The sequence below is a fragment of the Magnolia sinica genome, chromosome 9, assembly GCF_029962835.1.
Source record: "Magnolia sinica isolate HGM2019 chromosome 9, MsV1, whole genome shotgun sequence".
NCBI lineage: Eukaryota > Viridiplantae > Streptophyta > Magnoliopsida > Magnoliales > Magnoliaceae > Magnolia > Magnolia sinica.
In genome coordinates, this window is record NC_080581.1 from 84161517 (window position 1) to 84187502 (window position 25986).

The window sequence follows — 25986 nt, forward strand, 5'->3', positions numbered from 1 at the left end:
TTGGATATTTTTATATTCAGTAGCAATTGATACTGCTTTATGACGTACTTATGCTTCATGCCTTGCTAAATCTTCCATTATTTATGAGATCATCCAAATGTAATTAAAATATGAAGCCCATTAGGGCACCGCCCATGGCACTTGGGAATTCAGGAGCCGATTTCTTACACGACTCCTGAAAACCTGGGGTGTTACAGGTAATTAGTTTGTTTTGTTTTTACCTCCTTGGCTATGCAATACCTTTCCAAGGGAGATAGAATGGTACATCCGGCGTGTTAGAATGTTTTGGAGTAGCTACTAGCTAAATTGTGGCTTAACTATGGTCAGCCAAAATCCGTAGAATTGTCAAATCAACGAGAGGTCCAAGGAACCCTCTATTAGAATGACTTTATACCGATCTGCACCATAAATACTAAGTGAGGATCATGGCTATGGAAAAGAAAGAGATTAGACACCATTTTCCACCTATACACTTGTATGGTCTTTACTTGGCATAATTTTATTAATTTCTTTAGGGATTCTATAATAATTTATCAAATGGTAAATGAGTAAAACTAATAATAAATAAAGAGAACCACTTGGCATGTATAGAGTTGGAATTGATCTGCTTGAACAGGTGGAAAGAAGAGGAAAATCAGACACTTATATTTGAAAAGAGATGGTCCGATGCTTCTGATCGTACTCCTACTCTTCATTTGAGCTACTTTGATGATCAACCATTGTAGAAATCGCTAATGGATTCACCAATTACCTTAGGGAAATCTTTAGCTTTCACTCTCTGAACACTTTGGTTCCTTGCCATTACTCCCTTTGTTTGGTCGACAAGGGTGTAAATTTATAGAAGAAAAATTAAGATAAGAGGAGTTATTGGTCGTCACTTAGACGTAACTAGGTTGATAGCGTGAGGGAACTAGATTGCTAGTACGAAGGGTAGTGCGTTGCTTGCCTCATTTATTTACAGGTTGTTGTTGGTGAGAACGTGCCCATCATTTATTTATTAATGGTTTCCCCTCACTTCTTTCATCCTTTTGTCATTCGGTAATTAATACTTTCCGTCGGTAGTTCAATCCTACTAAAGCTTAATAAGCGTGTCCCTATAGGGTCATGCCCTAAAATGAGCTTTGGAAAATGGTTGGACGGTGTGAATTTAAGGCGTATACATCACTGTCGGATCCGGGGTCTCACGTAATCCTCTTCGGCAAATAAAAGGTTCTGTCGAAAAAAAAAAAAAAGAAAGGAAAAAACCTATCCTTTGCCCCGTTCCTTGAGTAATTGAAGATATAATAAGATTCTTTGTCGGCTACTTGGCTCCCGTGGTACAGACGCCGACTGTACACCGGGTAACTCAGTATGCAATAGCGTGCTGAATAAATTCCATGGGCCTACTGCGATGTGTTATTATCCATACCGTCCATTCATTTTCCACACATTTTAGTACATGATCCCAGAATTGAAACATATCCAAAGCTCAAGTGGACCATTCCACAGGAAACATGATTAAAATGGCATCTGCGGTTGAAACCTTCCTAGAGCCCCAAGTGATGTTTATTTGTCATCCGTCCTGTTCATTGGCCCTCCATGACGTTTATTTGAGATCCAAACTGTTTATAAGTTAACACAGATATGGAATAAGGGAAAACATAAACATCAGCTTGATCGAAAACTTCTGTGGCCCCAAAAAGTTTTTAAGGGTAGTCGTTCAATCCCCACTGTTTTCTGGCCCCAAGAAGTTTTTAAGGGTAGTCGTTCAATCCCCACTGTTTTCTGTGGTGGGGTTCGCTTGCCCTAAACTGAGCTCTCAAAATGGATGGACGGTGTGGATACAATACATCCATCATAGTGGGGCCCACAAAACGTGATGAGGTCACTTCGGTTGGAGCGAGTCTCCCTACTGTCATTCATGTATGTCTTTGTTGTGCCCGTGGCCTTACCTGCTAATTGAAGCTGAGTGTCCTATCCTTTGCTTTCCGCGTACATAAAGTAGCAGCGTGGAATGAAACAGAGAGAGGAAGCATCAATACCTCATTATAAACGAATGAATTAAGCAGAGACATTCATCTTCTTCATCCAACAAAGCTTGAAGATAACTTCAATGGCTGACAGCTAAGGTACATTTTTTTTTTCCTTCTTCATGATTCAACACAAGATTTTCATATTGGAATCCACTGAATAACATTCATAGGTGAACATTCTAATTTTCTCATAAAAGTAATTACCACAATTATCTTTGTCCATACCATAGATTCCTAATATCTAAACGTTCACATACAACACAGGATGTGAACTTTCTCATAAAACGGTTTACTTCCTGTGAACATGGTCAGGTAGATCATATGTTATCCACCGATTTGAATGGTATTGCCAGTGGAAGAGGAGTTGCAATCCTCCAAGGGATTTGGAGTTTTGGAGAGCTTTCGGGCAAGATGGGTTTTGATTCGGGCAGAGGAAGGGTGTGAATTGTAAAGGGAAATGGCAAGGAATGGGTCTTAAACCCCTTTTGCAAATGCCTCGAGTGTAAGACCTCCCTTCCCATCTTTCTTTCATTTTTTTAAGAAAAAGAAATAAATAAAATTGTGGACGCAGTCCACCGGGTCAAGCAAGGGCGGACCGGGTCACATCCATCAAGCCGGGGTCGACTGGGTTGCCCTGCCCCACTTTCTTGGCTAGCCATCCGGGGTCGACCGGGTAGGCCTGGGGTCAACCGAGTCACCCCCCCGTGACTTCGGGTCGACCGGGTTACCCTGGTGGCCCCATCGGTCAGCTACCCGCGGTTGACCGGGTCACCTGTTCACTCCCCAAGTATAGGGTTGTGATGTAGTAATAAACTCGGTAAGACCGAGGTCGAATCCACAGGGACTGATACCTGTACGTTATCTGAAACCAAGTAGAACTAGAACTAGACTAAGATGTGATCTAAACCAAATAGAATTTAAGAAATAATTGTGAAAGAATTATTTAAGAATTTAAGGAATTCAGAGAAGGGGAACTAGGGATTCAGAGGATCCACTTGTAGAGATCAGGGAGATCGTATGCCAGGATCACAAATTATGGAAATTTACTGAACTGCCATTGATATAGGTTTCAAGAGATGAAAGGTGTATGAATTAGAATGGATTCCATCACCAAACCATGCCCAGGAGACAAAACAAACAACAGAATTAATCTAATTATCAATCAATCAACATGCCATGAAGATCAGGAAGGATTCCGCCATCCGACCATGCCCAGGGGACTATGGTGAACAACAGGGTTTCCTGACGTCATGAGCATCAAAAGGAAGAAAGAAATACTCAAAATCATCGCAGATTCATTGTAATTTCATTCATAACAGACCATTAAAGACTAAGAAAAATATTCCTTGAATAATCAAGTAGAATCAAATTCAGTTTATGAATTTTAAATTAAAGGCACAAAATATAATTTCCCATCTCACTACAGGCTTCACCTCTTAGCCCTAGCTAAGAGGTTTAGCCACACATGAATGGCCTGAACCCAAAGCAAATAAAAAGAAAAATAAAAAGAGAGAGAAAAGAACAAGAAAGAAAGAAAAAAAAAAACAGCCTCACGTCCAGCCTTCAAAACACTTCTCCCTGACGTCCAGCCAAGCTCTTCTCCCCACGGCCCCTCTTTTTGCTCACGTTCCCTGCCTCCACGGCTGCCCACGGCCCCTCTTTTCTTCTCTCCCTCACTCTCTCTTCTTTTTATAGCCTCCGTGAGGCGGTCGGCTGGGAGAGTGCATAACAAGACACAATAGGCGTGCGAGAGTCGGTGGAGTTACGCACTCCTTTCGCAATGAAAAAGCACAATAAGCTACGCTGATGCTTGGTGGGCCCACTTTCTTCGGCGTTTTATAAATCCACTCCGTTCACTGGATTATACTCGAAAAACTATGTAGAATTGACTGGTTTTGGGTCAGATTCGGTGCTGCCCACGGAACGTTTCATTGCACCGTCCGTCTTCCGTTTGGATAAGAAGTTCACACGATCGCTTGTATAGGACCAGAAAGGCATCATATCCAGGGTCTTGGCCATCCTCCAGAGCAAATGGACGGGTCAGATCATCTAATGGAATGATGGGTGGGGCCCACTGTCAAAACCCAAGTGGCACACGCACGTCACTGGACGTCCAAAACTGCTCAATTTGGATGTTTTGCACAAAAAATAGGTGGGGTCCACTGTGATGCCTGTCCTAGAAATCCACTCCCTCCATCAGCTCCTGTACATAGTGTTAGCCCATAGCCTCTAGTTTAAAGTAGATCTGACTTCAGGGTGGGCCACACGCTTAACCGATGTATGGACAACATTAACCCTTAAAAATACAATATGCTTCACGTAAGCCATGCATGGCACATCTATTTACAGATTTGCCCTTCTCTTTTGTTATATCTTCTGCCGTCAGTATCTCCTGATTGCACCATGCAAATGACACAAAATTTCACTAGGATTTGTTATTTTTCGTGCTCTTTCTAACGCCTAAGTTTGAGCCTTAATCGCTTCTGGATTTCCAAGATGCTCTTTAACGGCTAGCACCCTCTGATCTCTCTGTTGGGCCACTTCCACGAGGATCTAATGGTTGAAATTTGACGTGTACGGTTAATTTATGGTCCTCAGGCCATGTATGAAGTTTCGAGCCGAGTGGATGGTGGAAACCCTGTGATCTTGCATTCTGACTAACTTTCAGGCCACTTGAGCTTCAGTTTCTCAATTTTCTCGGATCTCTGGCGTGTATATCCATCGATCTCGGTCCCCTGGAGTCCATTCCTTGCTCTGGTGACTTCGGAGCGTTAAATCCATGCATTTAATACTCCTTTTCAATCAAAGCTCCTTATTACAGACTGCAACAAAAACACGATTAAATTATAATATTAGGCATTATCGTGTACGTAAAATCAGGCAGTAATCGGGGTCTGATATGCAATATTTGACCCTCAACATCACCCCCAATGCCTTGGGTCGATCAAGTGGATCCACTGTCTTAATTTCAGCCATTATATTATATTATTTTTTATTTATTACTATTATTATTTTGTTTACTTGGTGGACCACGGACTCGGAATTAACTACCCAATCTTCATTGGTTTTTGGTCACAAAAAATGTATATGACCAGTACGTCACGTGAAAAAGGGGAACACAAATGGGCAACATGGATAAACACATGCATTCATGTGGGGCCCTTATGTGTAGTGGATTTAACGAAAAACCTACGTGAATCCCCCATTGGATTAAATGTACTTTTCATCCCACTAAAACCTACCTAATCACTTTGCACCAAACATCTTCTCACCGGATTTCTCAACTTGAAATCTCTTTCCTCATTCATCTCAGTCCACTCGCTCAAGTGGTCCACGATTGGACCAATTTGGCAACCGATGCTCCTATGGGCTAGAGTACATCGATTTAGGGAAATCGCAAGTTCATACTAGTTAATAATCTGGGGGTTGGTTCCTAGGGTTCAATATCACTAATTTTCATAATCCTATCTACATCAGCGTATTCATTATGGTAAGTCCACAAGCCCATGATCTATTTTAATCACAAACTCATGATCTGATACTAACTTGTGATGTCCCAAATTTCAGGGGTCGAGCATGTACTCGATCCCCGATGTTCTGAGTATCACGTAAGCCTTTCGGAAATATCATTTGGTTAAGCATCAACCAATTGTATCATGATCGTGCATAAGAAGTAAACTAAACATTGTATATCATGGTTATCACAAGTGTGCAAGGAAAAAGAAAAAAGAAAAAAGAAAAAAAAAAAAAACATGTTCCATACATACGTACGTCCAACTAAGTTAGTCCACCCAGCTAAGGACTCAATATACATGTCCAAACAAAAAATACAATGAGTGTCCCCGTCCTCAAAAGGAAACCAAGCTGGTGGTCCCAAAACGCCACTTAATTTACATCTGGTCGTTTGGACACTGGAAGTATAAGAACTCCTCGGCATGGTCCACATACTCCTCAACTGGTGCATCCTCCTTTAGGGCACTTGCGTCGATGAAATCGTCTGGTTGGTGTTTTAAAACTATTGAGGATTTGAACTGCGGAATCACATAGATCTAGGTCTAGGATAGCAATTCAATAGTAACAAGCAATCACAAGAGAACACAAAGATTTAACGTGGAAAATCCTTTTGGGAAAAAACCACAGCACAAAGCGACAGAAATCCACTATGAAATAGAAATTACAAGAGAGAGGACTTACCCGATTCGAACAACCTCAAATCTCACCCTTGCTACACCCTTTGATAACCCTAGAACCCTTTAGGAACCCTTGAAAAACTTTTAGAAAGCTTTAAAATACCCTAGAATAGCCCTAAGGACCCCTATTTATAGTTTAGGAAACTTCCCTTTCGCACCCTTGTGAAACCGCCTCAGATTTTCGCAGTCTGCACAAGATCTGGATTCGAATCTACGTAACATCGACTGGTCGAAGGATGGCCACGACCGGTTAAGCAACCCGCTCGATCGGTCGAGACATCCCCTCGACCGGTCGAGCATCCCGGACACAAAGAAACTGAGCTCGTTGGACTTTGAGTCGAGCGGGCCACGACCGATCATGCAGCTCCCTCGATCGGTCGAGCATATCAAAAAAAAATAATTCAGATTTAAGACATCTAACAACAATCTCCACCATGTCTTCAATCTTCAATCATGTAGCTTCTTGACCTCTTCTCTTATTTCTGTATTGTATCATAGCTTCAATCAACGCTTCTCGTGCACACTCCGTCATTCTTTTACGGCATCACCAAGCCCAGAGAAGTTGCACAGAACTTGAACTTCTCTGTAGGAATGACCTTGGTGAGCATGTCTGCTGGATTCATGCTGGTGTGAATCTTTTCCAATGTGACGCCTCCTTCCTCAAGCATCTGTCAGATAAAGTGGTGACGAACATCAATGTGTTTAGTATGTGAGTGATAAACAGAATTTTTAGCCAAATTGATAGCGCTCTCGCTATCACAGTTAACTGGCATGGCCTCCTACTGAAGTCCTAATTGATTTATCATGCCTCTGAGCCAAACACCTTCTTTAAACGCTTCCATCACTGTCATATATTCTGCTTCGATCGTGGAAAGAGTCACCATGGACTGAAGCTTTGACATCCAACTGATTGCTCCACCTGATAGTAGAAACAAGTATCCTGAAGTAGACTTCCTGGAATTTATACTGCCTGCGTAGTCAGAATCCACATATCCTACCAACTTTATCCCTATCTTTTCAAAAGTTAAGACGTAGTCTTTCATACCTCGAATGTATCGAAGTAGCCATTTGACCTCTTCTCAATGTTGATTACCGGGGTTTAACATGTATTTGCTCACAACACCGACTGCCTATGAAATATCCGGTCTCGTACAGACCATGATATATATTAAACTGTCAACCGTATTCAAATAAGGCACATAAGACATAGCCTATTTTTCCTCATTAGATTTAGGACATTGTTCTGAAAAAAGTTTGAAGTGAGCCACGTGGGGAATGCTCACCGGCTTTGCCTGATCCATCCCATACTTGATCAATACCTTTTCAAGGTATTCTACTTGTGATAACCAAAGGTTACTCCTCTTCCTGTCTCTATGAATATCTACGTCGAAAACCCTCTTTGCAGCCCTCAGATCTTTCATCTCGAATGTCCCTGATAACTGAGTCTTCAGTACGTTGATTTCAGACATATCATTACAGGCGATTAACATATCATCAACATAAGTACTAGGATGATGAATTTTTCATCACTCAATGTCTTGTAATAGACACAGTGATCGTATTCACTCTGAGTAAATATCTGACTCACATGAAAGAATCAAAATTTTTATACCACTGCCTAGGCGACTGTTTTAGGCCATACAACGAGTTCATTAACCTGCAAACCTTTTTCTCAACCCCTTTAACTTCATAGCCCCCTGGTTGTTTCATGTAGATCTACTCTTCCAATTCCCCATGCAGGAATGCAGTCTTCACATCCATTTGTTCCAGCTCAAGATCGTATTGGGCAACCAGCGCTAACACGAATTTAATAAACACCTGCTTAACCACCGGCGTGAATATCTCTGTGAAGTCGATTCCTTCTCTCTGAGCATAACCCTTCGCTACCAACCTTGCTTTGTATCTATCCTGTTTCCTTTTGAATAACCACTTGCATCCGATCGCTTTTCGGCCCACAGGAAGCTCCACCAGCTCCCATGTATGATTTTTATGCAACGAGTCCATCTCATCGTCCATAGTCGCTTTCCACTTTTCTATATTAGGCTCATCAAGAGCCTCCTGAATAGTAGACGGGTCTCCCTCATTTGTAATGAGGGCATAGGTAATATTAGAGTCGTCCCTGTATCTTGCTGGTAACCTACGATCAGGCGGTGGGTTCCTTCGCATAGGTGGCTACTCCACCTGATCATGTACATCTGTCTTCGCATCTGTCTCTGCCTGAGTATCATCTATGTCAATCTGGACGTCTACGATCACCCTTTCTGGTTCCTCTTGCTCCTTTTGGTCATTCTTGCAAAATAGTAAGCTTTCATCGAATCTGATGTCACGGCTAGTGATGACCTTGCGTGTGACCTTGTCGAATAACCTGTAACCTTTCACACCAATGCCATAGCCAATAAATATATACTTTTTGGCTCTATGGTCTAGCTTATTTCTCTTAACCGACGGTACATGAGAGTAAGCCTCACAACCAAATATGCGTAGATCTGAGTAGTCGATTTTCTGACCACTCCATACTTCCTCTGGAATTTTACATTCAATTACCGTTGAAGGAGACCGGTTCACCAAATAACAAGCCGTGTTAACGCCCTCAGTCCATAGGTCCTTGCCCAATGCAGCATTACTTAACATGCATCTAGCCCTCTCCAAGAGAGTCCAATTCACTCGCTCAGCCACACCATTTTGTTCGGGCGTCTGGTGTACTATGTTGTGCTTGATGATCCATTCATCCTTGCAATAATCATTAAATTCAGTGGAAGTAAATTCACCACCATTGTCAGTCCTTAAAACCTTTATTTTTTGCCCTGACTGTTTTTCCACCATTACCTTCCATTGCTTGAATATGGTGAAAACTTTGTATTTATACTTTATGAAGTAAACCCAAACTTTCCTAGAGTAGTCGTCAATGAATGAAACAAACCATGACGACCCCCCAATGGAAACTTCTGGTGATGGCCCCAATACGTTAGAGTGCACATAATCAAGTACCCCCTTACAAACATGTTTTCTAGATTTAAAAAATAGTCTAGATTGTTTATCATATATACAATGCTCGCATATATCTAATTCAGTATTTTTAAAAGCTGGAATCAAATATCGATCAGAAAGTACCTTCATGCCTCGCTCGCTCATGTGGCCCAGACGAGAATACTACATACGTAGAGACATGGAGTCTGCAATAGTTGTTGCCGCTCCACCTGCCAAAGTGCTCCCAATCAACCTGTAAAGGTTTCCGTGCCTCTGCGCTCTCATAACCATGAGTGCCCCTTTTGAAACTTTAAGGACACCATCAATACTGTTGAACTTGCACCCTATAGCCTCGAGTGCACCGAGAGAAATTAAACTTTTATTCATGTCAGGAACGTGCCTAACGTCAGTCAAGGTACGTTCCATCCCATCAAACATATTGATGCTTACCGTACCAATAGCCATAACATTATAGGCATTGTCATTGCCTATAAAAACCTGTCCACCATTGCATTCCTTGTAACTGGTAAATCAACTCCGATGAGGAGTCATGTGATAAGATGCTCCTGTGTCAAGTATCCACTCATCTTTATGATTGTCGTGTAAGTGACCAATTATGGAAATAGACAGAACATCACCACCACTTGATTCTTCACCAGATGTGACTACATTTGCCTCCTTAAAAGAAGCCGCTGAATTTTCTTTCTTCGTTTTAGAATTTCTACAATCCTTCTTCATGTGTCCAGACAACCTACAATTCCAACACTTTAATTTTCATTTGCCCTTGCCCTTAGATTTGGATCTAGGCCTAGAGGATCCTGTACCTCGCTCAGAATCTTTGCCCCTCATAATCAGTGCATCGAAAGATGCCCCCATGTTACCGTTTAACTTTCTCATAGCCTTCCCTTGAAGGGTTGAGATAACGGTGTCAACACTTAGGATTTTATTTGTGGTGCACATTGTGTCCCTGAAAGACTCATATGATGCAGGAAGAGAATTCAACAATATACATGCATGTTCCTCATCTTTGACCACTTCCTCCATATCTAGCAATTTGCACATCAATTTATTAAAGTTGTTGATATGGGCTTCTAGATCTCCACCCTCTGCCATCTTGAAGGTATAACACTGTATCTTCAAGTGTAGACGATTTTCAGAGGACTTGTTTGCATAGGTGTTCTCTAATTTTGCCCACAAACTAGCTGCAGTTTTTTCTCTCAAAATATTATAGAGAACTTCATCCGTGAGACATAAATGGATAGAGGCTAAAGCATTACTATCAAGATTTTTCCATTCATCATCTTTCATGGTAGATTTTCACTCCTCAAGAGCCTTAATCTCGCCTTGCTTAGTTAACAGGCTAATCATCTTAACCTTCCATAACTGAAAATTATTTTTTTCCAAGTACTTCTCAATATCAAACTTGCCGTTTTCCATTATTACTAATCCTGCAGATTCAGATCTATGTCCCAACGATTGCTCTGATACCACTTGTTGAGGATTTGAACTGTGAAATCACACAAATCTAGATCTAGGATAGCAATTCAATAGTAACAAGCAATCACAAGATAACACAAAGATTTAATGTGGAAAACCCTTGCGGGAAAAAACCACGGCACAAAGCGACAGAAATCCACTATGAAATGAAAATTACAAGAGAGAGGACTTACCCGATTTGAACAACCTCGAATCTCAACCTTGCTATACCCTTTGATAACCCTAGGACCCTTTAGGAACCCTTGGAAAACTTTTAGAAAGCTTTAGAATACCCTATAATAGCCCTAGGGACCCCTATTTATAGTTTAAGAAATTCCCTTTTGCACCTTTGTGAAACTGCCTTAAATTTCCGCAGTCTGCACAAGATCTGGACTCAAATCTGCGTAACCTCGACTAGTCGAAGGATGGCCACGACCGGTCGAAACAACCCCTTGACCGGTCGAGCATCCCGGACACAAAAAAACTGAGCTCGTTGGACTTTGAGTCAAGCGGGCCACAACCGGTCGTGCAGCTCCCTCAACCGGTCGAGCATATAAAAAAAAAATTCAGATTTAAGACATCGGACCACAAAAACATCATCCTGGATTGGGGGTGAGTAATCAATTCAGTGTTACTATTAACCGAAGTTTCACATGTTATCAAATAAATATAAGCACAAGCCATGATAGCATATTAAAACACAAAAAGTCTTATATTTGGTTATTTAAATGCGTGAATGACATAAAATGCGTATGCATGATCCAGGATTTAATGATACCAATATAGAACCATATCAACACTATCACTAGTGAGGATGTTAACATATGCACAATGGTTAGCGTGAAGCACAATCCAACAAATGCTATGGAGTGCATGATTAGCCGACTGTTTATTAATGTTTAGTTCAAACAACAAGTTGGTAAAGCTGGGATACCGCCGTCGAATATCCGGTTTCTATCCGGATTATGTAGGTCCTTGCGCCACTAGGAGGCTCATCACCAATATCGCTTGATTCATTTTGGATTTCCATTCTATTAAGTCCCTGTACTTAAATCGAATTTATAGTAGAGCTAATCGTCCGAGAACGGCCACGGCTAGGGTAAAGGTCGTCACCCGACCCCAGTGTGGAGAAGGCACACCACCCGTATCATCAATATCATGATAGGGTCTTGTCCTTTTTATGTGCTAGTCAGTTAATACGGGGAGGCTCGTCACCTAATGTTTTACCAATGCGGCAGCCCCATCACCCCAGCGTATGCCAACAACTCAGGCATAATATCTCATACCACCATGTCTGCCCTCGAGTCTCAACGGATCATATCACACTAATGGTTATGAATGACCTCATTCTTTGGTGACAGGGTATCCCACATTGATGCATGGCCATGTGATGACCTAATCCTAGACGCATGTATAATTGGGTTAAAGAATGTTTAAATAAATACACCAATTAACTAATTATTTCCAATCAAAGGGATTAGATAAATTTCAAAACAAAGATGAGGTCATTTTGTCAGGATCATGCCCTTTAGCATAAAATCACGTAAATAGTAAAAAGGGAGGACCTATGGATATGAGGATATCCCAGATCTAACATAAATCAGTCTACGGTCAACTTTGGATCTGATTCTATTACTAACCATCCATCTTTTCCGTTCAAATTAGAAAGGGAGTATCCAAAGAGGAACGAAATGGGTGAAGAATGAAAGGTTTGAGATGAAGAAAGTATATGTCCTTTTGTCATCAAAAGAAAAGAATAGAGATGATTCCTACCTTTTCCTGAACCTCAAAGATCAAGAAAGAAGGAAACCTGAAATCGGGGTGGAATCCTCAACACCGAAAGGCCAATCCTGAAACCCTAATCTCTTGAATAAAGAGGAAGAAAATAGATGAATTTTTATTCATTCAATAAAAATCAAAATGGGGTTTCTCACAACGTATATATAAGTTATGGAAAAAGTAAATGTGCATTAAAGCTCCTGAAAACAAGGAAAATAAAAAAAGGACGAAAAATAAAGAAAGTGCAATAAAGCCTATAAAATAATAAAAAAGAACAAAAATACCTAAAACTAAAACACCCGTGTTGTAGGGTGTGAAATTCGACCCATGGATCTATGGTCAGGGTGCGGTCATGTCGCTCTTGCACTCGTAACACTTCAGAAAATGGGTCGGATAGACCTAACATCCATCCGCATAAACTCCTCCTCTCTTGTACTCTGTTAGCGATGCCTCCTCCTTTAGTACACTCTAAAGGGTACATTACTGATGTCCACATCAATTCTCCTCGGGTAGGAAGAATTCTCCACTGGCGAAAGTGAACTCCTGCATCTCTCAAGCAAATTGAGGTCGATGCACTGCAGCTCTGCCTTTGTTATGCGAGAGTCATCTATAATGGGCTTGTTCATCCATTTAACTGGGAATTTTTGAAAACCCCTGGAGCGAGTGGAAACCACCTCAGAGTCCAAAATTTCCTATCTCGTTTCTTCTCAGTGCAGGTGGAAGAGAAGGTAAGATGGGTACAGGAAGATTAGGTTGTGGCCAAGGTCCATATAAAGGGGAGTCTGGGAAGAAACAGGAGAACCAGTGGATAGAGGTAATGGCTCATAAAAGGGAATTAAATCTTCCACATTAAATGTGGAACTGATGCCCATGGTAGCGAGGATATCAACAACATAAGCATTAGACCCTAACCTTTTCATGATTTTATGTGAGCCTATGCTACGGGCATGAAGCTTCTTCACAGATCCAGATGAAAACCGATCAGATCTAATACAAACCATGACGTCATCTCTAGGTTGAAATTCTCTAAATCTCCTGTGAGTGTTAGTAGAAAGTTTATAATGTTCATTACTTGAATTAATCTTCTTCATGATCTTACTATGCAATGCATGTATATGCTAGGCGAAAGACTCTCCTAACTCTAAAGGACATTGTGGGGTAGCTATGGAGATCAAATTAATCTATGGGGGCTCGGGGTTTAAGACCTAAAATAATTTCAAACGGACTCATTCCTATGGACCTGTTCACTGAAGAATTATACGCGAACTATGTTGTGGGAAGAATAATGTCCCACGTCCTGTGATGGTCTCTAAACAGACATCTTAACAAATTCTCTAGGGTACGGTTCACTACCTCTGTTTGACCATCTGACTGGGGATGATATGCTGAAAAAAACTGGAGCCTTGTACCCAAAAGTTGTCACAGAGTCTTCCAAAAATAACTAGTGAACCTAGTATCTCTATTAGACACAATGAATTTAGATACTTCATGGAGTCGCATAACCTCCTGAAAGAATAACTTACCAATGTGTAAGGCATCTAAGGTCTTATAACAGGGTAAGAAATGAGCTATCTTTAAAAATCGATCAACAACTACGAGTATGTAGTCGTGCTTATGAATAGTCTTGGGAAGCCCAAGCACGAAGTCCATAGTGATATCTTGCCACGGGCATGTGGAACTGGCAAATGAATATATAAACCTATATTTTGCTTCCTTTGCTTCGCCAGTTGACATGTCTGACACTACCCTACAATCTTAGCCACATCTCGCTGGAGATTATGCCAATAGAATTGATTAGATATAAACCAAAGTGTCCTGCCATCCCTCTAACATGCAAATTTGAAACTAGAAAATCACGGAGGGATGTGCGTGAGATACAGAGCTTGTCCCTTCTAAAATGATATCCATCTGTAAGGACGAACTCCGCACTCCTCGAGGGCGGCTCACTAGATAATGACGCATAAATGATCCCAAAATCAGGACAATTTGAGTATTCACCTTTGAGTTTCTCAAAGCCTGTAACTTCAATACTCATGGATAACAGCGTCATGATACCACGGCTAAGCGTGATAACAACCTTATTCTCTTTTCCATCCTTGTGCTTAAGCACAAACGTGTTCTCTTGAAGAAATCATGTCCACTTGGCATGCCTAGGGCTCAACTTCTTCTAAGAGTTCAAATATTTAAAAGCCTCATGATCAAAGAACAGGACGAATTCTTGCGGTAATAAATAATGTCACCACTGCATAAAACTCCTTGTCATAAGTAGAGTAGCATTGTTTATCCTTATTCAGCTTCTCACTAAAAAAGGCCACATGATGTCCCTCTTGGCCTAACACTCTGCCTATGGCAATTCTTGATGTATCACGCTACCTTAAAGGCTTTGGTAAAGTCAGGTAGATGCATGACTGAAGCTTTCATTATCTTCTTTTTAATTTCTGAGAAAGCCCAGGCCATATCTTTAGTCCATTGAAACTCCCCTTTTCGTATGCAATCTGTGATGGGATCCATAATTGAGCTAAATCCACAGATGAACTGCTTATAGAATGTAGCTAGGCCATGAAAGTTTCACATGTCGTGTATGGTACGCGTCTCAGGCCAATTGACAACGGCCTTGACTTTCTCAGGGTCTGCAGACATACCCTCTGACGATACAACAAACCCCAGGAAGATAACACGGAAGGCCAAGAAGGAAAACTTCTTGATGTTCGCATAAAGCTTTTCTGTGCGTAAGGCGTTACAAACCTGCCTCAAGTCCTCGATGTGCTAGCTAGGGGACGTACTATAGATGAGGATATCATCGAAGTACACAATTAAAAACTTGCCCATAAAGGGTCGAAGCACCTGGGTCATCACCCTCATAAATGTACTTGGGGCATTGGTTAACTCGAAGGGTATAACTAGCCACTCATACAGCTCGCCCTTCGTCTTGAAGGCAGTTTTCCGTTCATCTCCCGGGCGAATACGAATTTGGTGATAACCACTCTTGAGGTCAATTTTCGAAAAGATAGTAGAAGTGGCCATCATGTTAAGCATGTCATCAAGTCTCGGGATGGAAAACCAATATTTGACAGTGGTCTTGTTTATAGATCTACTATCAACACACATGCGCCACATGCCGTCTTTCTTGGGCGTAAGAAGCGCAGGTACGATGCACGGGCTCAGACTTTCACGAATGAACCCCGTTTTATGCAATTCATCCACCCGCCTTTTCAACTTGGCATGCTCAGTGGGGTTTATTCTGTAGTGAGGAAGGTTTGATAGGGTCACACCTGGGATGAGATCTATCGCATGCTGAATGTCTCGCATCGGTGGAAGCTCATCTGGAAGGTCCTTAGGGAAGACATCCCAAAACTCCTCTAGGACCGGACGAGCCTCCTGGGGTATCCCTATAGCAACCTCAGGTGTACCCTTCCTAGTCAGTAGGTCATACACCATAGTCCTCGCATTAGTCTCTCTTTCAAATTCCTTAGCATTTATGATGTGGAGAGACTTCGACTAGGGTGCCCTTTGACTCTTAGGATCGCTCGGGGACGCAATATCTTTCGCTCCTGTTGATGATTTGGGAGGGAGCTGGCTCAAGACAAGCTTCTTTCCTTCATGCTTAAATACACAATTATTCCTATGCCCGAATAATGTGACATTTTTGTTATAGAGCCATGACCTTCCCAAGATGATATGACCAACGTCTATCGTGACCACATTACACCATAACGTGTCCTTATATGGCCTAAACTTAATTGGAACAAGGCATGGCTGGGTCACAGGGAGGGATGTCAGATCCACCCAAGAAACTTTATATGGGTTGGGGTGTGGGATTGGCTTCAACCCCAAGCGACTCAAAGTAACTGGAGAAACTACATTCTCACATCTCCTGCTGTTTATGATCACTTTGCAGCTCTTTTCTCTACACTTGGCGTAAGTGTGAAAAATGATGGTTCTGTGCCAATCTTCACTTTCCTTCGTTTGGGTCAAGGCGCACCTCACCACTGCAAGTGGGATAGTTTCCACAGTATTATCCTTAGCATCACTAGCCGGGTCAAGAGAAGGGATAATGATCTCCTCATCACCCTGGTCACCATCAACTTTATCTGCTACTTATTCTTTTGTGGGGTGTTCAGAAACAAAGGCAATGCGCCCACCCTTATTTAAACACTCGGCAGCGATGTGACCCATACCACTACAGCAGTAGCATTGCCCTGACATCGTAGGCCTAATGCTTGGTCCAACCATATTATTACTTCGATTTCTATTGACTGGTTGGGTGTAAGGTTGAGCTCTAGGTTGAATTCCGACTTAGGGTCTCGCTCCCTGCGGAGCTACTTTAGGCATAGTAGGTCGAAAATCAATCCCCCTCACATTAGACTGGCACACATAGTGCTCTAGTTCCTGCATCACCTGGTACGCATGTTCCAGACTGGTGACCATGTGAAGCGTGAGCTCCCGCTGAGGCTCAAGCCTAAGGCCCATACAGAAATGGGAGAAAACCACAACAGGGTCCTCGTCCACATTGCATCTCATCATATATTCATCAAACTTGGTGATGTATACTGTCATCGTCATGGATCTTTATCGCAAAATGTGTCATTGATCCAACAATCTCTACCTGTAAGAAATGGGAATATACTTCTCTCGCAACAACTCTTTCATCTCAATCCAAAAGAAAACTAACCCCTCTCCAGATCGCTCACGGCGACACTCCACATTTCCCCAATATAGTTTTGCTTGGCCCATCAATTTCATCTTGGCGAATCTAATTCATTGTGGGTTTGGTAGATCATGCCACTCAAAGAAGTCATTCATCTCTGCTAACCAGTTGAAAAAAACTTTGGGGTCCAATTTCCCATAAAAAATGGGGGCGTTAACCTTGATGCCCTTTATGACCCTATAAACAGGGTCCCCGTGCTCATGATATCTCTAGGGGTGTTAACGACCCTCCCATTGTACGGGAATAACAGGATCACGATTGTATGTGGGTGGTAATAAATATACCCCATCATGTCTGTTGCCAGGCCAGGCTATGCCCAAACCATCCCTAGGCGGATCAGGGCCCAAAACTTGGGGCTGATCAACAACCCCTATGTCGAGGGTCCCCTGGGCTCCACCTACAGTGGCGGTTGGAATACTTGCCTCTAGACGCACAACTCTCTCCTCTAGACGCGTGAATCTATCATTCTGATGTGCAAACTATTGCACAATATCATCCCTCAAGTTCGAAACGTTGATCCATTCTCTTAGTTAGTGCCTCCATAACCTTGACAAATTGATTGAAGTCGATGGTATAATGGAGACCAAATTCACAACTAGTGCGCCTGGGCATACACCAAGAATGACAAGTGAATGGTCCTATATTTATATGCGAGAAAGGGTAAAAAATGATGATACCAATGCAATCCAACTACCCTATATGGCCTAAATCTATATGGGAACTCAACAAGACCTAGAAAAAGGGTTAACTAAACTCAACAAAATATGTCCCCTTCGTAGAGCCAGTCACGCGAGTCGAGCTGGAAGAGGCTGAACATGCATAAATTGCTGCTTAAAATCTTGTTGTTCATTATTTTTTTATAGTATTAATGACTGAATATTTTAAGATTAAAGATATTGAAATAACCAATTGAGGATCGGTACTCACTTATTGAAATCTTCACGATCGTTTATAGGATTCACTGATATGAATTATAGACAACTAGCTTGTGTACCACTTGAAACCTAAACGATTTTTTATTTTTTTTTTTAAATTTGGTTACAAGGTTTCTGTAGAAAATTTTCACCATAAAGACGAATTAAAATTAAACTGACCTACGCTAAAACTGAGCTCTGATACCAAATTTGATGTAGGGACATGTGATAACCTAATCCTATATGCATGTATAATCCGGTTAAAGAATGTTTAAATAAATACTTCAATTAACTAACGTTTCCAATCAAAGGAATTAAGTAAATTTTAAAACAAAGATTAGGTCATTCCTTCAAGATTATGCCTCTTAGCATAAGATCGTGTAAATAATAAAAATGGAGGACCTAGGGATATGAGGATATCTCGGATCTAGCATAAGTCGGTCCACGGTCAAGTTTGGATCTGATTCTATTGACTAATCACCCTCTTTTCTATTCAAACAAGAAATGAGGTATCTAGAGAGGAACGAAATGGGTGAAGAATGAAGGGTTCAAGATGAAAAAAGTGCGGGTCCTTTTGTCGTCAAAAGAAAAGGAGGATGATTCTTACTTTTTCTTGCACCTCGAAGATCTAGAAAAAAGGAAATCTGAAATCGGGGTAGAATCTTCAACACCCAAGGGACAATCCTAAAACCCTAATCCCTTGAATAAAGTGGAAGAAAAGAAATGAATTTTTATTCATTTAATAAAAATCAAAATAGGGTTTCTCACAACATATATATAAGTTGTGGAAAAAGTAAAAGTGCACAAAAGCCCTTGAAAACAAGAATAATAATAAAAATAAAGATGAAAAATAAAGAAAGTGGAATAAAGCTCCTAAAATAAGGGGAAAAAAAAAGCCTAAAACTAAAACACCCGTGTGGTAGGGTGTAAAATCTGACCCATGGATCTATAGTCAGAGTGCGATTACGCCGCTCTGCACTCGTAGCAATTTAGAAAATGGGTCTGATAGACCCAACGTCCATCCACATCAACTCCTCCATTCCAGTATTCTGTTGGCGACGCCTCCTCCTTTGATACACTCTAAAGGGTGCGCTACTGATGTTTGCATCACATATTCGACGATGTGTCTCAAACGTTTGTCATACATGCAACCAGGCCATGCAACGGACTAATCTAATTGTCTAAGGGGAACCCTGGACAGACAGGCATTAGGTGCAAGCAAGCCATGTAGCTCCAACTACTGTTGATCGCCCAAGTTTCTCCTTAGTCAGCCACATGAGTCGGGGTGGCCAGATTAGTCGGTCATCCCCTATTTTCAAGGTTAGGCAGGGCTCGACCTCTTCCTATCATAGCTTAATTCATACAATATAATGAAATTAGTAATATAGTATTTATTTGACATCAATTGGGTTTCAAACTTAGCTCAAATAATAAATGTATCTCAAGGCAAGTGTAAGTCGGAATTTACATGTGTCCACATTCAATACACATAAAAAGTTAAAATTAAAATTAAAATTAAAAAAACCATGCCCAAAGTTGTAAAGGCATAAAAAACCCTTTAAAATCTACCATTTCCATTTACAAACCCTAATTAACTACCAACAAAGTAAGCATTAAAAGTAGCATGCATTTCATCATACATGCGAGTTACCAATAACAACACAAACAGGGATTTTTTTAGCATATCATTTAGGGAATACTTGACTAAAGGATTTTTACTAAATCAAAATGGATCATAATCTATCACCCTCAAGGGTTGATAAACGGAAACGTAGGAGAATGATCGACACCTTGCTTTAGCTAGCATGACTTGGATTTGTTCATAGGGTTAGGGTTTTGAAAAGATTCACAGAAACCTGAATGATTTGAACAACCCTTGTATTGTTTAGAGAAACTCAACCCTAACATCATGATTTGGGCATCAAGGTTCGAAGTTTACCTTCAATGCTTGCAGATGGAGATTTGACAAAGGATTTGGCCATGGCCAGATCGCCAATTGGAAGGGAAAGAGGCAACCTTCACAACCAGTCTCCCTCTCTCCCGCAACTTCCCTCTCTCTCTCTCTCTCTCTCTCTCTCTCTCTCTCTCTCTCTCTCTCTCTCTCTCTCTCTCTCTCCTCCCCAAGGCTAGGGTATGAAAATTAGTATCGGGAGAGGGGGTGTGAATAAAAAAGGTATTTATTGAGCTAGAATGTGCACAAATGTCTCCAAAGGCTAAGTCTTTATTTTACTTACCCTACGAGGTGGGTTTACAACCACAAGAGCCTATAGAAAAGTGCACGAGTCAATACAAGTCAGGGGACGTGTGCCCCATTAGGGGATTTATGTTTGGATATAGTCATTCGACGATCAAATGTGCCGATTAATGGGTAAGGTCCCAAACTCAATTCGACAGTCACCATTGGTTGATCGGGGCCACTGATATGCGTAGGGGAATATCTTAAGTTGGCACTCCGAGTTTGGTCGTTATCTGACGGTCCGAAGGTCATAAATTTGATAAAATGGGTCAGGTGATCATTTCACTTAAATCTAAGCTATTAACTAAGGTACTCATATAACTCATGCGCCTGACTTGTGGGAATGAAGTTGAGCGATCCGAGGTGTCACCTTCGCTCCATATCCGTGATGGATATCCATTCTGGTAAGACAGACATTATTCTATAATTTTGAGACCAATAGACTAATACGTGCAGTGTAGTCCTAATTTGGTTAACTTGGGTATTTATGGGGTATGTTAACTCTCAAGACTTCTTGTGGGTGTCAACAAGCGGTGGAATTGTCTAAAATCACTCGCCCACCTATTTGTGATGTGCGGGAACGGTCATTTGAGTCCAATTTCCTTAAATCCATCATTTCTACCATAATTAGGGAACTAAAGTTGGACTAGTACAGCCATCTGACAGCTCCACTTGTGTACATTAAGGGTTTCCATGCAGAATTTTAGAGAACGTTACAACCATGTCCCTGCTTCTAATCATTATTGTCAATTGGATCCCATAACCTTTAGCCAAAATTTTCATATGTATATCTCAAGAAGATACACTGCTTTGCTTTGTCATCAAGTTTAGACCACTCATATTTGAGAACATGCACAAATGATTGGCAACTAAACACCTTTAGGTGTTCATAGGAAACATACTTTATGGTCTATATGCTTTCTACAACATCTCCATTTAGAGGAGCTGAAGGAGATGGATTAATTAAGTAGCAAGCGGTGCACATAGCCTCTCTTCAAAATGATTTTGATAATTTGATATATGAAAACATACAACTAATTCTATCTACAATTGTGAGATTCATCATTTCTGCTACACCATTGTGCTATGAAGTGTTGGGAATGAATTGCTCATACTTTTTGTTACACCATTGTAGCAGTAGAATATCAAATCCATGAGATTTATTTGCCATCTAAAATCTCCGTGAGGCTACAAAGACTGTGAAACACAAATATCGGCTTGATCAAAGCTTACATTGCTCAAGAAGTTTTCAACAGTAGGCATCTAATTCTCATTGTTCACTGTACTGTGGCCCACTTGAGCCTTCGATCTACTCAAGCAACCGAATTTCTTGAGAATGACGTGGACCAATCAGAAGCAGCCACACAGGAATTCCCTATGCCTTCAGCACATTGATTATTTAACACCTATTTGATAACAATCAGGTTCTGTGCTTGTCATGGACCATATAATTCTGTCTTCTGCATTCTGTGGTCCACATCATCATTGACATTATCAGCACTGCTGCATTAAATGCAGTATGTGATGATGTGAAATACGTATTAACATTTTAAAAAAGTGTGTGCGATGATGTGGCTCAATCAGATTTCCTGTTTGTGGCAAGCAGAGGATCCCGATTCATTTGACAATTTCAACGTATGGCAATGTATGCCATACACAGTGAAAAGCAGGATCATAGTTTGGTCAGATATTCATCAATTGTGACCATCCATTAGGTTTTCTATACTATTCATGAGCCAGTGTTAAATATTAATAAAAGAAAAAGTAGAGATTGAGAGGAGGATGCCATTCTGTTAAATAATTGAAGATAGTTTCATTTTCCTTGTCAAATAGGTGTGATGGACTTTGAAAGCTAAGGAAACGTCAAGTAACAGAGAGAAGAAAAAGAAATGGCAGAGAGTGCTGTGAACTTCTTAATACAATACTTTGGGCCTTTGCTTGTGAATGAAGTGCAGTCATTGAAGGGGGTCCGCAGAGAAGTCCGTGAACTCATAAATGAGTTTGAAAGCATCAGATCCGTCTTAAGGGATGCCGATGCAAGACAAGATACCGATGAAGGCCTCAAGACATGGGTGAAACAAATAAGAGAAGTGGCTTATGACGTTGAGGATTTTCTCGATGAGTTCATGCTCAGCCAAGCACAACAGCAGCAGGGTGCTTGGGGATGCATCAATTTTCTTCATATACTCATCAAGCAATTTATGGTGCGCCATAAGACTGCATCATCGATACGAGATATCAAAACCCGAGTCAGTAAGATTAAAGAAAGAAAAGATGCTTACTCTCTAGATAGTATAGAGCAAACTTCAAGCTCCAAAAAAATGAGGGATCAATGGTATGATCCTCGAATGAAAGCTCTTTTCATTGAGGAAGCTGATCTTGTGGGCATCGATGTGCCAAGGGGTCAATTGATTGAATGGTTGGTCGATGAAGATTCAAGACTTTTGACGATTTCAGTGGTCGGGATGGGTGGCCTTGGCAAGACCACTCTGGTAAAGAAAGTCTATGATAACCAACAGGTGAAGAAATGTTTTGAAACATATGCTTGGATCATTGTCTCACAATCGTTCAAAGCGGAGGAACTGCTTCGAAGCATGGTAAAGCAATTCTTTGAGGAGAAGAAAGATCCATCTACCCAAGGTTTAGACACGATGACACAGGTCGAGCTCATACAAGTGCTACGGAGCTACTTGCAGAACAAAAGGTATGTACTTGTTCTTGATGATTTATGGGAGGCAGACGTATGGAATTTCATAGGCAATGCATTGCCCAATAACGAAAATGGTAGCAGGGTAATGATCACTACACGCAAAGGTGATGTCGCATCATCTTCTTGCATCGGACCCTCTGATCTCATCTACAATCTCCAACCTCTGCATCCAACAGAGGCCTGGTCCCTCTTTTGCAAGAAGGCATTCCGCTCACACAATGAGAATAGATGCCCTCCTGGATTGGAGAAGCTTTCAGAAAGCTTTGTCGATAAATGCGGAGGATTACCGCTTGCAATTGTCACATTAGGTAGTCTTCTATCCAGCAAGACGAATGATGAGTGGGAGATGATTCACCATAGCCTTGGATCGGAGTTTGAAAGCGATGACAATCTTAGAAAAATGATGAAAATATTATTGCTCAGTTTCAATGACTTGCCTTACAACCTGAAATCATGCTTCTTGTATTTGAGTATTTTCCCGGACGACTATCGGATTAAGCGTATGAAACTAATTCGCCTATGGATAGCCGAGGGTTTTGTAGAAAGAAAAGTAGGCAGGACAAAGGAAGAGGTCGCTGAAGGTTACCTCAATGAGCTCATCGCTAGAAATCTGGTTCACGTGGCAGAATGGAAATTATATGGGCAGGTGGTCACTTGTCGCATCCATGATCTTGTGCGAGAGATGATTATTCCAAAATTCAGGGAGGAGCATTTCTTTGCATCTTCTGTTGAAGTGAACACAATGCCTTGTAACAGAATCCGGCGTCTGTCCATTTATAAAGATAAGAATTTTCCAAAATTTGATGCCTTCTCCTGCCTTCTCTCGTTGTTCATTTTTCGTGTGGAAGGACTATCTAAAGCCCCTGCAATCACTTCATTTTCTGGCTTAAGGTTGTTGAAGGTGGTTGATCTTGAAAACACGTCCATGAAAATATTTCCTGATGATCTAACAAGCTTGTTGCATTTGAGATACTTAAGCTTGGAGAATACAAAGATCAAGAAGCTTCCTAGTTCGTTGGGGAGGCTAAAGAACTTAGAAACATTGAATCTTAAGGGCACTTTCTTATGTGAATTACCGGTTGAGATTCTCAAGCTCAAGTGCCCATGCCACCTTCTGGTTTACCACTATAGTGCAGACAGGTTTTATTTGCCATATAATACTGTAGATGGAATTAAGGTGCCTGCTGGAATGGGGAGTATGAGATCCCTACAGAAGTTGGCATTCATAGAGGCAGAGAGCGGCATCATTAGAGAGCTGGGGAATCTCACCCAAATGAGGAGGTTAGGCATTAACAAGCTAAGAGTGGAAGATGGGAATGATTTATGCACTTCCATTGAGAAGATGATTCACCTTCACTCCTTTTCTGTGACATCAATGGATGAGGAGAAGGTTCTTGACCTGCATTCTTTATCGCATCCTCCGCAACCTCTTCAACGTCTATATTTGAGAGGGCGTTTGGAGAAGTTGCCTGAATGGATTGCCTCGCTTCATAATCTGGTACGAGTTGGTCTGATATGGTCCAGATTGAGGGATGATCCACTCAAAGCCCTTCAATCACTGCCCAATTTGGTGGAACTCGAACTAGATCGAGCTTATGATGGAGAAGAATTATGTTGCGAGGGTAGAGGACATCCAAGACTTAAGAAATTATTGCTCAGTGAGTTGAGCGGGTTGAAGACTATGAGGGTGGAGAAGGGAGCAATGTCTAGCCTTGAACAGCTATATATTAGACGTTGCGAAGAATTAGCGGAGGCGCCGTTGTGGCTCGAACACGTCACTAACCTCAAAGAACTCTGCCTGTGTGATATGTCGGAAGATTTCTTGAAGGGGCTCAGAAAGGATGGAGCTGATGAGTTGGTGGATTCCATTCGCCGCATCCCACTCATACGATATATCGACACTCAGGCATACCCTCAACGGGATTTGTCATGATTCTGAAAAGCAGTTGTCAGTTGAATGATATTTTTGTTCCCTCTGTTGCTTTTATTCTTTTTTAATTACTTGCATTTTCTTTTTCTTTTCTTTTTTAAATGAAATTTTTACTGTTGTTTCAGGGAGGCCGGTTCCTCTAAAATTATATGGAGTAAGCTTTGTATGTTCCTTATATCTAAGCTATTCATCCTTTTTGACCATTCATTTTAGGGCATGGCCCTCCAGGTGATTAGATGCGCATGATCCTGGGGCATCCCATCACCATGGGTTTCTTTTACTTGATGCACAGGTCAGATGGTATGCACATTTAACATGGAAGCGGATTAGGTGGTGTTGGGCGCTGTGGGGTCCACCTGATGTATGTGTTCTATCCATTGCGTTCATCCGTTTTGCGAACTCATTTTAAGGCATGAGCCCAAAAATTAAGTAGATCAAGAGTTTTAGTGGACCACACACAGTAAACAGTGGTGATTGAATGCCCACCATTAAAATACTTCTTGCAAGCCACAAAAACGTTTTGGATCAATCTGATATTTGTCTTTTCCCTTTGGTCAGATTTACGTGACCTTATGAACACGTTAGATAATAAATAAACATTACGTGGATCCTAACAAGGTCCCAACGGTTGGCTTTCAATCACCACTATTTCCTCTGTTGTGGTCCACTTAAGCTTGGGATCTGCTTCATTTTTGGGTCCATGCTCTACAAAGTGGATGTATGTGGTTTATCCATGCCGTCCATCCACTTTTTCAGCTTATTTTAAGGATTGAAGCATACCCAAAGATCAAGTGGACCATACAATACCAAAGAAATAATAATTTCCACCGTTGAAGCCTTTCTAGGGCCCGCAGTGATGTTTATTTCTCATCCAACCTGTTCCTAAGATCACACAGATATAGATGATCGGAAAACTCATCCAACCTGTTCATAAGATCACACAGACATGGATGAAGGGAAAATACAAATACAAGCTTGATCCAAAACTACTGTTTCCTATGGTGTAGTCTACTTGAGCTTTGCATATACCTTCATTTTTAGTCTTAAGACCTAAAATTATCTAG

At 41.3% G+C, this 25986-nt stretch overlaps 2 protein-coding genes across 2 annotated transcripts in view; both read left to right on the forward strand.

Moving 5' to 3' along the window:
• The window catches only part of LOC131255905 (disease resistance protein RPM1-like), a 119558-nt gene extending 94090 nt beyond the window's left edge, over nt 1-25468 (forward strand). The window contains exon 3 of the mRNA XM_058256846.1: nt 25048-25468. The gene's annotated coding sequence lies outside the window, so the exon portion shown is untranslated. The remainder of the gene's footprint in view (nt 1-25047) is intronic.
• Nucleotides 1990-24925, forward strand: LOC131255278 (disease resistance protein RPM1-like). The gene is made up of 2 exons (XM_058255972.1): nt 1990-2108; nt 22116-24925. The coding sequence occupies exon 2, from the start codon at nt 22172-22174 to the stop codon at nt 24923-24925; it is 2754 nt and encodes a 917-aa protein (XP_058111955.1). The 5' UTR covers nt 1990-2108; nt 22116-22171.
• Nucleotides 25469-25986: the final 518 nt, after the last annotated feature.